At 48.3% G+C, this 17,802-nt stretch overlaps 2 protein-coding genes across 3 annotated transcripts in view; one reads left to right on the top strand and one right to left on the bottom strand.

Moving 5' to 3' along the window:
* Positions 1-5,090, top strand: part of dapk3 (death-associated protein kinase 3) — a 75,237-nt gene extending 70,147 nt beyond the window's left edge. For both annotated transcript variants that reach the window (XM_072482802.1, XM_072482801.1), the window contains exon 9: positions 138-5,090. In XM_072482802.1, the coding sequence (XP_072338903.1) occupies positions 138-680 (543 nt within the window). In that variant the 3' untranslated portion in view covers positions 681-5,090. The remainder of the gene's footprint in view (positions 1-137) is intronic.
* The window catches only part of LOC140394735 (uncharacterized), a 69,829-nt gene continuing 55,096 nt past the window's right edge, over positions 3,070-17,802 (bottom strand). Inside the window, exon 4 of the mRNA XM_072481953.1 lies at positions 3,070-3,278. Coding sequence (XP_072338054.1) covers positions 3,070-3,278 — 209 coding nt within the window. The remainder of the gene's footprint in view (positions 3,279-17,802) is intronic.

Below are 17,802 nucleotides of genomic sequence, written 5' to 3'. Positions count from 1 at the left end.
CATTAGAGTTATATATGTATGTATATGTAGAGTATGCCAGATTCAGTGTTGAGTACATTACCTGCAACAGTGAAGCTTTTGTTTATCTCTGAAATGAACAGAATTAATCTTATTCCTGTTATCTCCACCCTGAAAAGGTGATCAAGAGAAGAAATGTGAGACGGGAAGATAACAGCAAGAAGCCAGAGCGTCGCAGATTGAAGACCACCCGCCTCAAGGAGTACACAATCAAGTCGCACTCGAGCATGCCTCCAAATAATACCTATGTCAACTTTGAGCGATTCTCGAAAGTCCTGGAAGAAATCAACGCAGTGGATGAAAGCATTCAGGAGCTGGTGAAAAACAAGAAGTCCTTCAAGGAGGACATTGATGCACTCGTTTCCATTTATGATGAGAAGGAATCCTGGTACAAGGAAGAAAACGATAGCATCAGCCAGGACCTTGGGCACATTAAGAATGAAATGCGGAAAACAGAAACCCTGAGAAAACAGGCGCAAGATGAAGTCAAATCTACAATGCTGTCCGCCAACATCCTGAAAAGAAAGTACATCAAGCTTGAAAACCGTTACGATATACTGGCTGCAGAACTGAAATGGGTTGAGGAGCTCCTGAAGTCCGTAGAGCAAGAACGAATGCAAGGAGGCATTGACGATGATAGACGACTTGGAGGAATGCGCTAGGTACCGTTTTGTTAACAGTGCACAAACCAGTTGACTTAAAGCCAGCCATATTGGGTGAGATGGATTCACAGTTTCTCAGCCATTGTCCACACTTTTCAGTTTTCAGAACAAACTCCATTTTATTTCAGTTATGTATCCAAGTTTGGACTTATTGCCAAATATGAATGACATTCCAGTTTGAAAGCACCATGAAAGGATTGTGGCGTCCCAGTGGATTATCTACTCCACAAACTCTGCATGCTGCTGTTGGCATTGTCTCTGCTGCTGTTGTGTTTTGCTGGTGAGTCTTACTTGCTTCCAATCACCAGAGGCCGTTGTGATTCCAGGAGGCAATGCCATGCTTAATTTCGAGACCTCCGTTTTTGGGCATGGGTAGGATTTCGGTTGTTCTGCAGGACATCCTTTCATTTGCTATGGACAATTCCCACACCATCCTCACCACTCCTGCTCTCTCGTCACCTTGACTTAATTATCTATTGGGATTACTGCTGCTTCCGGGGATGACCAAAAAGGTGAAGGCTCATGCAGGAAAGGCAGCGAACAGACCAACATTCATTGTCAGAAGCATCAGAGCGAGCACATCAACTTCCAAATACCCATCTATCCAGCTATTCAAGCGCCGCCTTCCCAGCATGTGGCAGAGTCTGCACATTGGGTCCATTTCCCTTAAACTGAGGTGAAAACAGGTCATCCTTGATCCTGAGGAACTGCCTGAGAAGAAGATTAGGATTAGACCATAAACAATACATTCCTGTTACTTGCAAAGCAAAATGTTATTTTGATTTCATCTGATTGAGTATTTGGGTCTTTTGTTGTAGGGGACATAGCTGTACATCCTTCTGATCTAAATCGGTGAGTTTCCCCATCGGGCCCGAGGCTTGTGAAATGTAGCCACTTCCCAATTGTCAGAGTGTGATTCATTTAATCTGAAACTTGAATATTCTATATTTAATGAGGTGTGAAAAATGTGAAAATTCACCAGCTGTTTTGAAACAAAAACTTCCACTTCACCTCCAATTACTGCTGAAGCCGTGTATTTAATGGAACTGAAATATGATTTTGTGTGCTGTCCTTTAACTTCGCTTGTTGAAGGAGAATTCCCATATCTAATAATGTCAGTCTGCTCAGTTGCCCTCGTCTTTCTTACATTTGGCAAAATACATCACTATTCCAGTTGGCAGAGTGAAGCTTTGGAAATTCTCATTTGACTTATTCTTATCTCCATGATTGCAGATTGGTCTCATGGATGTAAGGAGGAGAACACAAATGCATGAATTGCACTTCAGATTACCAGATTGGTTTTGCTTATTTTTTGAGCAAGGGAAGAAGAATGGGATGGAGTGGTACATCTCAAATGTTTTCCCGACATTTTAAATTGTAAATTCAGGCCCAACTCTTCTTGAAGGTTCCAAACACAAATCTAGTGGGCGGCATTCAAACGTTTTCTTTATTGTGGAAAGCATTGCTACCTCACAGCGCTGGGGACCCATGTTAATTCCGGCCTGCGGTGACTGTCTGTGATGTTTCCCCGTGTTTGCGTAGGTTTCCTCTGCGTGCTCTGGTTTCCTCCCACAGTCCGAAGATGTGAAGGATGGGTGGGATTATGGGGAAAGGGTAGGGGAGTGGGCCTAGGTAGGGCGCTTTCAGAGGGTCGGTGCAGACTCGATGGGCTGAATGGCCTCCTTCTGTATAGGGATTCAATGAAATGAAAATCGCTTATCGTCACGAGTAGGCTTTAATGAAGTTACTGTGAAAAGCCCCTAGTCGCCACATTCCGGCACCTGTTCGGGGAGGCTGGTACGGGAACAAGACCAGAATATGAGTTCAAGATTTGGGTTCATGTAGATGTTGTGGCCCATTTGTAACCTGCAGGTAGCTCCATTGAGTCCCTGATTTGATTTTGATGCTGTTATGAGGCTATGGAATCGGTGTTCAGGAAGAATGAGATGGATCTCACGTGAATCTAACTGTGAAATGCTTCTATTTGTTTTAGAGGTTGCACATTGGCATCATAGAATCATTTTTATTAGATATCTGCATACGAATGAACACTCTTGTTGGGGATTAAATTGCAAGCCCAGCTGCCTTTATATTAGTAGACATTGTGTCTGACAGAGTTGGCACTATTGTGGTGTCTTATTCTCTGAAACTGGGCCTTGTCTTAATATCTCAAACTGGGACCTTGAATGGGCGCTGGAGCAGAGTGAGCATCTGATTTCAGGCTGAAACAATTCTCCCATTTGTCTTGTTGAAGAACATTCTGCAAATTACTGAACCAGACTTGGTGCCTCCTGCAAAATAACTGTTAAGGGCCCTAAATTATTTCTGTAATTCCTTCTTTACTTTTAAGCCTAGGAGAAATGTTTAACTTGGCAAAATCAGTCCTCCATCACTTATTGACAGATCTGTTCGATATACTAACATAAACCTTGTGCTGCAGGTCAGTAGTTGTTGTGATTTCAGTTTCTGAAGTTCTCTGGAACCCTGACATCTTGGATCTGTCCTCTGAAATCCTGCCAATGCTTCTGGGCTTCAGCAAAGGGGGCCAAGATATGCATGTTGGCCACTGACTCTTCAGGAAGTAATTATAATGTCCCCCTGTATAATGGATAGGCTTCAATTAGAAGATATTCTTGCACCAGCTGAAGATGCATTTTGGAAGTTCATGAAGTGCAGTTTTCCTCTTGTACTCGATATGTGATAAGTTTGTGATAGATTTCCATATCACTCGATAATGTGGCTGAAGTTTTCAAGGACCAGAATTGGTGTTACATCTTTGTAAGTAGAACCTGAGGTTTACTTTAAAAAAAAAAAAAAACATTTTAGAGTACCCAATTCTTTTTTTTCTAATTAAGCGTCAAGCTAGAATGGCCAATCCACCTACCCTGCACATCTTTTTGTGTTGTGGGGGTGAGATCCATGCAGACATGGGAAAATGTGCAAACTCTACACAGACAGTGACCCGTGGCTGGGATCGAGCCTGGGTCCTCAGTGCCGTGAGGCAGCAGTGCTAACCACTGTGCCACTGTCTCTCCCTGAACCTATGGTTTACTGTAATAACTATCATGTGCCAGAGGGTTCAGTGCAAGCAATGAAAACTACTGCATACATTTCTTTATCAAGGGTATCATGGTTTGCCCCTCCTCTTCCCCATACCTCCTATACAATTTGGAGCTAAGGAACCTCAGTGGATATTCCCATCCTTATTTTAATATAACACTCATAGACTTAATATTTGAATTTTATTGGCTGCTCAAATTACACAAACTCATTTTAACTCTTTTTGAACTGAATTGCTATTTGTTCATACAAGTTGATAATAGTAACAAGGATTTATTTAATTCAATACGTGTAGAGCATTTATCAACATAGAAACAAGCTATCCAGTGCACCAGGCCTCTCTCCGTGTTTATACTACACACATCCTCCTCCTGTCTTCACCTAAACCTATCAACAGATCCTGTTTTCCTTTCTCCCTCATGTATCTTTCTAGCTTTCCTTTATAACCATTTGCCCCGACCACCCCATGTGGGAGTGAGAACCGTTTGCTAAACCCAGATACTGAGCTTCGAAGCAAAAGGAATATAATTCTTGTTGGGTTGTCTTTCTATTTGTAAAAGCATCAAATGAGGGGAAAAATTAGAGTCTTTGCTGTTTAGGTAATGAGGTTAGGTTATAACTTGGGTCTGCTCTTCCGACTTCAAATCCAGAATTGAAAACCCTACAAATGACTGTGTGCTCCCCACTATTGGAGGGGAAGTAATCACCTGCATTGGGATTAAACCCCTACCGTGCAGCCCAGCCTCTCGTTTAGCTGCTTATTGCAAGCTGGGCTCCCTCACTTTGCTATCGCTTCCTGTAAATTACTGGGATGGTGCAACTAAACTTACCAACATGTTATTTAAATGAACACTAAGGTTCTATAGGAGAAATCATTTTTAATTATATTATAAATGTATTTAAGCTTTAAGCGCATCCAGCACCTCATTTAACACAAAGTTAGAAATACTGTGTGATAAATGAAATACACCAATTATAAGTTTTGTTGGGCATGTGGGGTGAGATGATGATGATTTGGGCCTGGCTTGTATTTATCAAGTATTTAGGTTTGAACTAAACTATTGTGCTTCAGCTCCAGTTTTGCTCATGCACATAGTGAATGTTTACTATGCTGCCACACCTTCCTTTATATGCAAGGTGCATGTATTAAAATCATTTTCCCAATTAACATTTTTCTTGTTTTTTGGAAACTTCACAGTGGTTATTACCTATCTCCATACACTATTATGAAATGGTATTATCAGAGAAAGTATTGGCATTTTATAACCATGATGTTTAAAGTGATCAATAAAGTCTGTTTGATACTTTAACAGTTAACATTTATAATAAATTTTTCAAATGGAAAACAAACTGTATTTTTATTTACTGCGGATCTGTATGGGTGTCTGTCTGGGTGTATGTATACCAATGCTTTAAATGTCATTGGCCGACAGCATTAATGGCGGAGGTTATACTCTGGCGACCTGGGTTTGAATCCCATCACGGCAGGTGGGGAAATTTGAATTCAAATAAAAATCTAATTAAATGTCTAATAATGACCGTGAAACTATTTGTCGATTGTTGTTAAAAACACATTTGGTTCACTGATGTTCTTTCAGGAAGGAAATAGGCCATCCTTACCTGGTCTGACCTACATGTGACTCCAGATCCACAGCAATCTGGTTGTGTCTTAAGAACCCTTTGAAATGGCCTAGCAAGCCACTTAGTTCAAGGGAAAATAGGGATGGGCATCTATCATGGGCACCCACATCCCATGAATTAATTTAAAAAAAATTAATGGTTAATGTAAGTTGCTGAGCATCCCTGACAGTCTGTCTAACGCCTGGTTGTAAAGCATAATCTGGATTCTTTAACATTGATTCCTGTTCGACTTTAACACGGTGTTGGATCCGGCACTGGATCGCTCCAGATCTAGGACGGGTAGGAAGCCGGCGGCGGCTAGAGTGCTGAGGGGATTTATGGACCAAATGGGAGGGGTGGACCCTTGGAGATTTGCAAGGCCGGGGGCTAGGGAATTTTCATTCTTCCCGCATGTCCATAAGGCTTATTCTCGAATCGACTTTTTCATTTTGAGTAGGGTGCTGATAGCGAGAGTAGAGGATACCGAGTATTCGGCAATAGCCATTTCGGACCACGCCCCGCATTGGGTGGACTTGGAGATGGGGAGGAGAGGGACCAGCGCCCGCTGTGGCGCTTGGAGGTGGGGCTGTTGGCGGACGAGGAGGTGAGCGAGCGGGTCCGAGGAAGTATAGGGAGGTACTTGGAGACCAACGACAACGGGGAGGTCCGAGTGGGGATGGTATGGGAGGCACTGAAGGCGGCGGTGAGGGGAGAGCTGATCTCCATTAGGGCCCACAAGGAGCGGGGGGCGAGGGAGAGGCTGGTGGGGGAGATGGTGAGGGTAGACAGGAGGCATGCGGAAGAGCCTGAGTAAGGATTGTTGAGGAAGAGGCGCAGCCTCCAGGCTGAATTCGACCTGGTGACCGCCAGGAAGGCGGAGGTGCAGTGGAGGAATGCCCAGGGGGCGGTCCACGAGTATGGGGAAAAGGCAAGCCGGATGCTGGTGCATCAGCTTCTGAAGCGGGATGCAGCTAGGGAGATCGGGGGAGTTAAGGACAGGGGAGGGAGCGTGGTGCGGAGTGGGGTTGGCATCAATGGGGTCTTCAGGGACTTCTACGAGGAATTGTACCGATCCGAGCCCCCACGGGGGGAGGGAGGGATGGGCCGTTTCCTAGACCAATTGAGGTTTCCAAAGGTGGAAGAGGGACTGGTGGCGGGACTGGGGGCCCCGATTGGGCTGGAGGAGCTGATCAAAGGGATAGGAAGCATGCAGGCGGGGAAGGCACTGGGGCCGGATGGTTTCCCCGTCGAGTTCTATAAAAAAATATATGGACCTGTTGGGCCTGCTGTTAGTTAGGACCTTTAATGAGGCAAGGGAGGGAGGGGGGCTTTACCCCCGACGATGTCCCGGGCACTGATCTTGATCCTGAAGCGGGACAAGGATCCCCTGCAATGTGGGTCTTACAGACCGATTTCCTTGTTAAATGTAGATGCCAAGGTGCTGGCGAAGGTCTTAGCCTTGAGGATTGTGTGCCGTAGATCATCCATGAAGACCAGACGGGGTTTGTGAAGTGGAGACAGTTGAACGCGAATGTGCGGAGGCTCTTTACCGTTATCATGATGCCGACGAGGGAGGGGGAGGCGGAGATAGTGGTGGCGATGGACGCTGAGAAAGCCTTCGATAGGGTAGAGTGGGGGTACCTGTAGGAGGTGCTGAAGAGGTTTGGGTTTGGGGAAGGGATTGTCAGGTGGGTTAGGCTGTTGTATGAGGTCCCGATGGCTAGTGTGGCCACAAATAGGAGGAGGTCCGAGTACTTTCGGTTGCACCAAGGGACGAGATGGGTGTCCGCTGTCCCCCCTGCTCTTCGCACTGGTGATTGAACCCCTGGCTATGGCACTGAGAGAGTCGAGGAACTGGAGGGGGTTGGTGCGGGGTAGGGAGGAGCATAGGGTGTCGCTTCATGCGGACGACCTGCTGCTGTATGTGGCGGATCCGGTGGGAGGAATGCCAGTGGTAATGAGGATCCTTAGGGAATTTGGGGACTTTTCGGGGTACAAGCACAATATGGGGAAGTGAGCTGTTCGTAGTTCAGCTAGGGGACCAGGAGAGGAGGATTGGCGAGCTCCCACTAAAAAGGGCGGAGAGGAGCTTCAGATATTTGGGGGTCCAGGTGGCCAGGAGCTGGGGGGCCCTACATAGGCTTAACTTTACAAGGCTGGTGGAGCAAATGGAGGAGGAGTTCAAGAGATGGGACGCATTGCCGCTGTCCTTGGCGGGTAGGGTGCAGTCAATCACAATGACGGTGCTCCCAAGGTTTTTGTTCCTGTTCCAGTGCCTCCCCGTGTTTATCCTGAAGGCTTTTTTCAGGCGGGTTAACAGGAGTATAATGGGGTTTGTGTGGGTGCGAGGGACTCTGAGGGTGAGAAGGGTGTTCCTGGAGTGGAGTAGAGATAGGGAGGAGCTGGCACTGCCCAACCTCTGTGGGTACTACTGGGCCACCAATGCGACAATGGTGCGCAAGTGGGTGATGGAGGGGGCTGCATGGAAGAGGCTGGAGACGGCGTCCTGTGTGGGTACGAGTTTGTGGGCGCTGGCAACGGCGCCGCTGCCGCTCCCTCCAAGGAGGTATACCACGAGCCCGGTGGTGGCGGCGGCCCTCAAAATTTGGGGGCAGTGGAGGCGGCATAGGGGGGAAGTTGGGGCCTCGACGTGGACCCCATTACGGGGGAACTACCGGTTTGCCCCAGAAAGAACAGGTGGAGGGTTTTCGGGGTGACACAGGGCAGGCATATGAAGGTTGGGGAACCTGTTTGTGGGCGGGAAGTTCACGAGCTTGGGTGAGCTGGAGGAGAAGTACGGGCGCCACCTTCAGGTACTTTCAGGTAAGGGCGTTTGCCAGACGGCAGGTGGTGGAATTCCCGCGGCTACTGCCACACACAGTACAGGACGGTGCTCTCAGGGGGGGGGGGGGAGGATCTCGGAAACTTACCAGGTGATGCAGGAGGAGGAGGAGGCCTCGGTGGTGGAGTTGAAAGGTAAGTGGGAGGAGGAGTTGGGAGAGGAGATAGAGGAGGGGACGTGGGCAGATGCCCTAGGGAGGGTGAACTCGTCCTCTTCGTGCGTGAGGCTCAGCCTCATACAGTTTAAGGTGCTGCACAGGGCACACATGACCGGGACAAGGATGAGCCAGTTCTTTGGGGGTGAGGACAGGTGTGTTAGGTGCTCAGGGAGCCCAGCAAATCATACCCGTATGTTCTGGGCATGCCCAGCGCTGGAGGAATTTTGGTAGGGCGTAGCGAGGAAGGTGTCGAGGGTGGTAGGATCCAGGGTCAAACCGGGCTGGGGGCTCGCAATATTTGGGGTGGCAGAGGAGCCGGGAGTGCAGGAGGCGAAAGAGGCCGGAATTCTGGCCTTTGCGTCCCTGGTAGCCCGGCGAAGGATTCTCCTTCAGTGGAAAGATGCGAGGCCCCCAAGCGTGGAATCCTGGATCAGCGATATGGCAGGGTTCATTAAATTGGAGAGGGTGAAATTCGCCTTGAGAGGGTCGGTACAAGGGTTCTTTAGGCGGTGGCAACTGTTCTTAGACTTTCTGGCAGAACGATAGACATTGGTCAATGGCAGCAGCAGCTCGGGGGGGTGGGGGGGATTTACTTTATTTTTGTTATTTACACTGGAGGGTCTGAGGGGGTGTACACACCTGTTGTGTTAAGTCGGGGTGTTAATGTTAATTTATTATTTATGTACAGGGGGGGGGGAGGGGGGGTTGCTTTTTTTTAGATTGTGTTTTGTACTTAACCCTGTTGGGTTCTTTTTTTTTCTCATTTTGTTATTGATATTTTATGAAACCTTTAATAAAAATTATTTTTAAAAAAAACAACCATTGATTCCTTTACACAATATTATAACAACACAAATAACAATGACCTATTTTATAAACAAAAATAAATAAATGAATAAATAATAAATAACAAAAATGAAAACTAGCCCGAATTGGCAACTGCCTTATCACAAGTAACACTCTCCAAAGATACAATTTAACAGTCCAATATATAATTATCTGTAGCAACGACCTATACATACTATACAGTATATATTAACAACCCTGAGAGTCCTTCTGGTTCCTCCGCGCCCCCCCCCCCCCCCCCCCCCCGATCCTGGGCTGCTGCTGCTGCCTTCTTTTTCCCATTCCGTCTATCTTTCTGCGAGGTATTCGACGAACGGTTGCCACCGCCTGGTGAACCCTTGAGCCGACCCCCTTAGGACGAACTTAATCCGCTCTAGCTTTATAAACCCCGCCATGTAATTTATCCAGGTCTCCACCCCCGGGGGCTTCGCTTCTTTCCACATTAGCAATATCCTGCGCCGGGCTACTAGGGACGCAAAGGCCAAAACATTGGCCTCTCTCGTCTCCTGCACTCCCGGCTCTTGTGCAACCCCAAATATAGCCAACCCCCAGCTTGGTTTGACCCGGACTCCTACTACTTTTGAAAGCACCTTTGTCACCCCCATCCAAAACCTCTGTAGTGCCGGGCATGACCAAAACATATGGGTATGATTCGCTGGGCTTCTCGAGCACCTCGCACACCTATCCTCCACCCCCAAAAATTTACTGAGCTGTGCTCCAGTCATATGTGCCCTGTGTAATACCTTAAACTGAATCAGGCTTAGCCTGGCACACGAGGACGACGAGTTTACCCTGCTTAGGGCATCTGCCCACAGCCCCTCCTCGATCTCCTCCCCCAGCTCTTCTTCCCATTTCCCTTTTAGTTCATCTACCATAGTCTCCCCTTCGTCCCTCATTTCCCTATATATATCTGACACCTTACCATCCCCCACCCATGTCTTTGAGATCACTCTGTCCTGCACCTCTTGTGTCGGGAGCTGCGGGAATTCCCTCACCTGTTGCCTCGCAAAAGCCCTCAGTTGCATATACCTGAATGCATTCCCTTGGGGCAACCCATATTTCTCGGTCAGCGCTCCCAGACTCGCGAACTTCCCATCCACAAACAGATCTTTCAGTTGCGTTATTCCTGCTCTTTGCCACATTCCATATCCCCCATCCATTCCCCCCGGGGCAAACCTATGGTTGTTTCTTATCGGGGACCCCCCCAAGGCTCCAGTCTTTCCCCTATGCCGTCTCCACTGTCCCCAAATCTTCAGTGTAGCCACCACCACCGGGCTTGTGGTGTAGTTCCTCGGTGAGAACGGCAATGGGGCTGTCACCATAGCCTGCAGGCTAGTCCCCCTACAGGACGCCCTCACTAATCTCTTCCACGCCGCTCCCCCCTCCTCTCCCATCCACTTACTCACCATTGAAATAATAGCGGCCCAATAATACTCACTTAGGCTCGGTAGTGCCAGCCCCCCACTATCCCTGCTACGCTGTAAGAATCCCTTCCTCACTCTCGGGGTCTTCCCGGCCCACACAAAACCCATGATGCTCTTTTCAATCCTTTTAAAAAAAGCCTTCGTGATCACCACCGGGAGGCACTGAAACACAAAGAGGAATCTCGGGAGGACCACCATCTTAACCGCCTGCACCCTCCCTGCCATTGACAGGGATACCATATCCCATCTCTTGAAATCCTCCTCCATCTGTTCCACCAACCGCGTTAAATTTAACCTATGCAATGTGCCCCAATTCTTAGCTATCTGGATCCCCAGGTAACGGAAGTCCCTTGTTACCTTCCTCAACGGTAGGTCCTCTATTTCTCTACTCTGCTCCCCTGGATGCACCACAAACAACTCACTTTTCCCCATGTTCAATTTATACCCTGAAAAATCCCCAAACTCCCCAAGTATCCGCATTATTTCTGGCATCCCCTCCGCCGGGTCCGCCACGTATAGTAGCAAATCGTCCGCATACAAAGATACCCGGTGCTCTTCTCCTCCCCTAAGTACTCCCCTCCACTTCTTGGAACCCCTCAACGCTATCGCCAGGGGCTCAATCGCCAGTGCAAACAATAATGGGGACAGAGGGCATCCCTGCCTTGTCCCTCTATGGAGCCGAAAATATGCAGATCCCCGTCCATTCGTGACCACGCTCGCCACTGGGGCCCTATACAACAGCTGCACCCATCTAACATACCCCTCTCCAAAGCCAAATCTCCTCAACACCTCCCACAAATAATCCCACTCCACTCTATCAAATGCTTTCTCGGCATCCATCGCCACTACTATCTCCGTTTCTCCCTCTGGTGGGGCCATCATCATTACCCCTAACAACCTCCGTATATTCGTGTTCAGCTGTCTCCCCTTCACAAACCCAGTTTGGTCCTCGTGGACCACCCCCGGGACACATTCCTCTATTCTCATTGCCATTACCTTGGCCAGGACCTTGGCGTCTACATTTAGGAGGGAAATAGGTCTATAGGACCCACATTGTAGCGGGTCCTTTTTCTTCTTTCAGAGAAGCGATATCGTTGCTTCAGACATAGTCGGGGGCAGTTGTCCCCTTTCCTTTGCCTCATTAAAGGTCCTCGTCAGTACCGGGGCGAGCAAGTCCACATATTTTCTATAGAATTCGACTGGGAATCCATCCGGTCCCGGGGCCTTTCCCGCCTGCATGCTCCTAATTCCTTTCACCACTTCTTCTACCTCGATCTGTGCTCCCAGTCCCACTCTTTCCTGCTCTTCCACCTTGGGAAATTCCAGCCGATCCAAGAAGCCCATCATTCTCTCCCTCCCATCCGGGGATTGAGCTTCATATAATTTTTTATAAAATGTCTTGAACACTCCATTCACTCTCTCCGCTCCCCGCTCCATCTCTCCTTCCTCATCCCTCACTCCCCCTATTTCCCTCGCTGCTCCCCTTTTCCTCAGTTGGTGTGCCAGCAACCTGCTCGCCTTCTCCCCATATTCGTACTGTACACCCTGTGCCTTCCTCCATTGTGCCTCTGCAGTGCCTGTAGTCAGCAAGTCAAATTCTACATGTAGCCTTTGCCTTTCCCTGTACAGTCCCTCCTCCGGTGTTTCCGCATATTGTCTGTCCACCCTCAAAAGTTCTTGCAGCAACCGCTCCCGTTCCTTACTCTCCTGCTTCCCTTTATGTGCCCTTATTGATATCAGCTCCCCTCTAACCACCGCCTTCAACGCCTCCCAGACCACTCCCACCTGGACCTCCCCATTATCATTGAGTTCCAAGTACTTTTCAATGCACCCCCTCACCCTTAGACACACCCCCTCATCTGCCATTAGTCCCATGTCCATTCTCCAGGGTGGGCGCCCTCCTGTTTCCTCCCCTATCTCCAAGTCCACCCAGTGTGGAGCGTGATCCGAAATGGCTATAGCCGTATACTCCGTTCCCCTCACCTTCGGGATCAATGCCCTACCCAGCACAAAAAAGTCTATTCGCGAGTAGACTTTATGGACATAGGAGAAAAACGAGAACTCCTTACTCCTAGGTCTGCTAAATCTCCACGGGTCTACACCTCCCATCTGCTCCATAAAATCTTTAAGTACCTTGGCTGCTGCCGGCCTCCTTCCGGTCCTGGACTTCGACCTATCCAGCCCTGGTTCCAACACCGTATTAAAATCTCCCCCCATTATCAGCTTTCCCATCTCTAGGTCCGGAATGCGTCCTAGCATCCGCCTCATAAAATTGGCATCATCCCAGTTCGGGGCATATACGTTTACCAAAACCACTGTCTCCCCCTGTAGTTTGCCACTCACCATCACGTATCTGCCCCCGTTATCCGCCACTATAGTCTTTGCCTCGAACATTACCCGCTTCCCCACTAATATAGCCACCCCCCTGTTTTGCGCATCTAGCCCCGAATGGAACACCTGCCCCACCCATCCTTTGCGTAGCCTAACCTGGTCTATCAGTTTCAGGTGCGTTTCCTGTAACATAACCACATCTGCCTTAAGTTTCTTAAGGTGTGCGAGTACCCGTGCCCTCTTTATCGGCCCGTTCAGCCCTCTCACGTTCCACGTGATCAGCCGAGTTGGGGGGCTTCCTACCCCCCCCCCTTGTCGATTAGCCATCACCTTTTTCCAGCTCCTCACCCGGTTCCCACGCAGCTGTATCTCCCCCAGGCGGTCCCCCCCCGCCCATCCTCTCCCATACCAGCTCCCCCCTCTCCCCAGCAGCAGCAACCCAGTAATTCCCCCCTCCCACCCCCCCGCTAGATCCCCCGCTAGCGTAATTACTCCCCCCATGTTGCTCCCAGAAGTCAGCAAACTCTGGCTGACCTCGGCTTCCCCCCGTGACCTCGGCTCGCACCGTGCGACGCCCCCTCCTTCCTGCTTCTCTATTCCCGCCATGATTATCATAGCGCGGGAACCAAGCCCGCGCTTCTCCCTTGGCCCCGCCCCCAATGGCCAACGCCCCATCTCCTCCACCTCCCCTCCTCCCCCATCACCACCTGTGGGAGAGAGAAAAGTTACCACATCGCAGGATTAGTACATAAAACCCCTCTTTGCCCCCCACATTCGCCCCACCACTTTGTTCGAACGTTCTTTTTAATAACCCAGTTTTAATCATTCCAGTTTTTCTTCCACAATAAAAGTCCACGCTTCATCCGCCGTCTCAAAGTAGTGGTGCCTCCCTCGATATGTGACCCACAGTCTTGCCGGTTGCAGCATTCCAAATTTTATCTTCTTTTTATGAAGCACCGCCTTGGCCCGATTAAAGCTCGCCCTCCTTCTCGCCACCTCCGCACTCCAGTCTTGATAAACGCGGATCACCGCGTTCTCCCATTTACTGCTCCGAGTTTTCTTCGCCCATCTAAGGACCATTTCTCTATCCTTAAAACGGAGGAATCTCACCACTATGGCTCTGGGAATTTCTCCTGCTCTCGGTCCTCGCGCCATCACTCGGTATGCTCCCTCCACCTCCAACGGACCCGCCGGGGCCTCCGCTCCCATTAACGAGTGCAGCATCGTGCTCACATATGCCCCGACGTCCGCTCCCTCCACACCTTCAGGAAGACCAAGAATCCTCAGGTTGTTCCTCCTTGCGTTATTTTCCAGTGCCTCCAACCTTTCCACACATCGTTTCTGATGTGCCTCCTGCGTCTCCGTCTTCACCACCAGGCCCTGTATATCGTCCTCATTCTCGGCTGCCTTTGCCTTCACGACCCTAAGCTCCCGCTCCTGGGTCTTTTGTTCCTCCTTTAGCCCTTCGATCGCCTGTAGTATCGGGGCCAACAGCTCTTTCTTCATTTCCTTTTTGATCTCTTCCACACAGCATTTCAAGAACTCTTGTTGTTCAGGGCCCCATGTTAAACTGCCACCTTCCGACGCCATCTTGGTTTTTGCTTGCCTTCCTTGCCGCTGTTCTAAAGGATCCACTGCAATCTGGCCACTCTCTCCTCCTTTTTCCATCCGTATCCAGGGTGGATTCCCTTCTGGTTTACCGCACAGTGTTTTTAGCCGTCAAAATTGCCGTTGGGGCTCCTATCAAGAGCCCAAAAGTCCGTTTCACAGGGAGCTGCCGAAACGTGCGACTTAGCTGGTCATCGCCGCACCCGGAAGTCTCAACCATTGATTCCTGTTGCATGTACTGGATTCTATGATCTTGTATTTGTTCCCCTGCCTTTCTGGAAGATGTACTGATGAATGTTCTAGTGAGAGAAAAACAATGGTGAATTAGCAAGCTGAGGTATTTTGCACAAAATATAAGAATGAACAGAATGTAGATTTTGACAGTGAGACAACCATTGATGATGGTGTATAAGTCAACCCAGTGTATAAGGCAACTCATTTTCCTGGTGCCATAAAGAATGTTTTAGCCTATACACTGAATATACGTTTACCCCACTCCCTCCATTGTTGAGCTAACAAATATATGTTTAGGGCTATACTCTTATTAGAAGTTGGCTTCAATTTTGTTGCTCCGAACAATGTGTTTAGTGTTTTATTTGTCTTCAGTCGGCTGATGGAATCAGGTGGATGATGCAGGCTATGCTGATGTTTAAGACGCCCACCCAGAGTAGACAGTGCATGGTGACTGATGAACGGTAATGATCCTCCAGAAAAACCAACAAAGTAGTAGGGCTTCAGGTTGAAAGTCGTAATCTGTGCTAACTTGGCAAATAACTGCTGCAGTGCAGAAATTCAGTGTTCGTGGAAAAACTGGTGCGAGAATGAAAGAGGCCCCCTTGTGAAGAAGATGGCTAATACCAAATGTGTCATGGCCTGATTTTGACCAGCCTTTTTTGGAATGGGTCCCTGAATATTGTCAGAATGGATACATCATTACCAGAAATGCAACGTGGTTCATGATTTATATTTGATAAGTCAATGCTTATTTTTGGAAGTATTTTTTTGAAGTTTCAAAGTTTGACTTAAAGGTTGAAATCCACGGTATTTCCTATTACTACTTTACCATCAATAAAAATACAATCTTTGTTATGGCTAAACTCACTCAGTTAGTACTTCTAGAGGTATATAGCACTGCCCCTTTCCCTCAGAATGGGTATATAAACATATCTTTGTCTGGTGTGCTTCAGGCCCCATTTGACTGATTAGAAATGAAACATCTTTGCCTCAGACTGACTTTTCCAAAGCGACAAAGGCTGATCATCTCAGTCCCAGGACATCACTGCAGGAGCTCTCCTCAGGGTCTGTGCCCAACTAACTTCAGCTGTTTCACAATGACTTCTCCAGCACATGGTCAGAAGTACAGATGTTCGTTGATGACTGTACAACTTTCAGTACTGGTTGAGATTCCTCATTTACTGTGCCAGCCCATGTCCATATGCAGCAAGATCTGGACAATATTCAGCTTGGGACAATAAGTAGCAAGTGACATTTGTGCCACAAAAATATCGGGCAATGATATCTCCAGCAAGAGAGAATATAATCTCTGCTTGGCATTCAATGGCATTACCATCACAGAATCTCCACCTGTCAGCATCGTGGGGGGTTTCAATTGACCAGAAACTGAACTGGACCACCTAGCTAATTATTGTGGCTACAAGAATGGGTCAGATAGTGGCAATTCTGAGGAGCGTAACTCACCTCCTGACTCTCCAAAGCCTGTCAACCATCTACAAGGAACAAGTCAGGACAGTCAAGGAATACTCTACTTGTCTGGATGAGTGCAGCACAAGAAGGTCAACACCATCCTTGCCAATGCAGCCTACTTGATTGGCACCCATCCATCACCTTCAACATTGCCCCCCACCCCCTCCACCACCAACACACAGTGGCAGCAGTGTATGCCATCGACAAGATGCACTGCAGCAACTCACCAAAGCTACTTTGACAGCATCTTCCAAACCCATGGCCTCTACAATCTAGAAGGATAAGGGCAGCAGATACATGCAAATACCAACACCTGCAAGTTCCCCTCCAAGTCACTCACCATCAGAGAACATTACAGCACAGTACAGGCCCTTCGGCCCTCAATGTTGCGCCGACCTGTGAAGCCACTCTAAAGCCCACCTACACTATTCCCTTATCGTCCATATGTCTATCCAATGACCATTTGAATGCCCTTAGTGTTGGCGAGTCCACTACTGTTGCAGGCAGGGCATTCCACGCCCTTACTACTCTCTGAGTAAAGAACCAACCTCTGACATCTGTCCTATATCTATCTCCCCTCAATTTAAAGCTATGTCCCCTCGTGCCATCACCATCCGAGGAAAAAGGCTCTCACTGTCCACCCTATCTAATCCTCTAATCATCTTGTATGCCTCTATTAGATCACCTCTTAACCTTCGTCTCTCTAACGAAAACAGCCTCAAGTCCCTCAGCCTTCCCTCATAAGATCTTCCTTCCATATCAGGCAACATTCTGGTAAATCTCCTCTGCACCGTTTCCAATGCTTCCACATCCTTCCTATAATGCGGCGACCAGAATTGCATGCAATATTCCAAATGCGGCCGCACCAGAGTTTTGTACAGCTGCAACATGACCTCATGGCTCCAAAACTCAATCCCTCTACCAAGAAAAGCTAACACACCGTACGCCTTCTTAACAACCCTCTCAACCTGGGTGGCAACTTTCAGGGATCTATGTACATGGACACAGCAATCTCTCTGCTCACCCACACTACCAAGAATCTTACCATTAGCCCAGTACTCTGTCTTCCTGTTATTTTTTCCAAAATGAATCACCTCACACTTTTCTGCATTAACCTCCATTTGCCACCTCTCGGACAAGCTCTGCAGCTTATCCATGTCCCTCTGTAACTTGTAACATCCTTCCGCACTGTCCACAACTCCACCGACTTTAGTGTCATCTGCAAATTTACTCACCCATCCTTCTACGCCCTCCTCCAGGTCATTTATAAAAATGACAAACAGCAATGGGCCCAAAACAGATCCTTGTGGTACACCACTAGTAACTGGACTCCAGGCTGAACATTTCCCATCAACCACCACCCTTTGTCTTCTTCCAGCTAGCCAATTTCTGATCCAAACTGCTAAATCACCCTGAATCCCATGCCTCCGTATTTTCTGCAATAGCCTACCGTGGGGAACGTTATCAAACGCTTTACTGAAATCCATATACACCACATCAACTACTTTACCCTCATCCACCTGCTTGGTC

This window comes from Scyliorhinus torazame, chromosome 18 (genome assembly GCF_047496885.1).
Source record: "Scyliorhinus torazame isolate Kashiwa2021f chromosome 18, sScyTor2.1, whole genome shotgun sequence".
NCBI lineage: Eukaryota > Metazoa > Chordata > Chondrichthyes > Carcharhiniformes > Scyliorhinidae > Scyliorhinus > Scyliorhinus torazame.
Note: the sequence above shows the minus strand (reverse complement) of the source record. Positions and strands in the feature narration are given on the sequence as shown.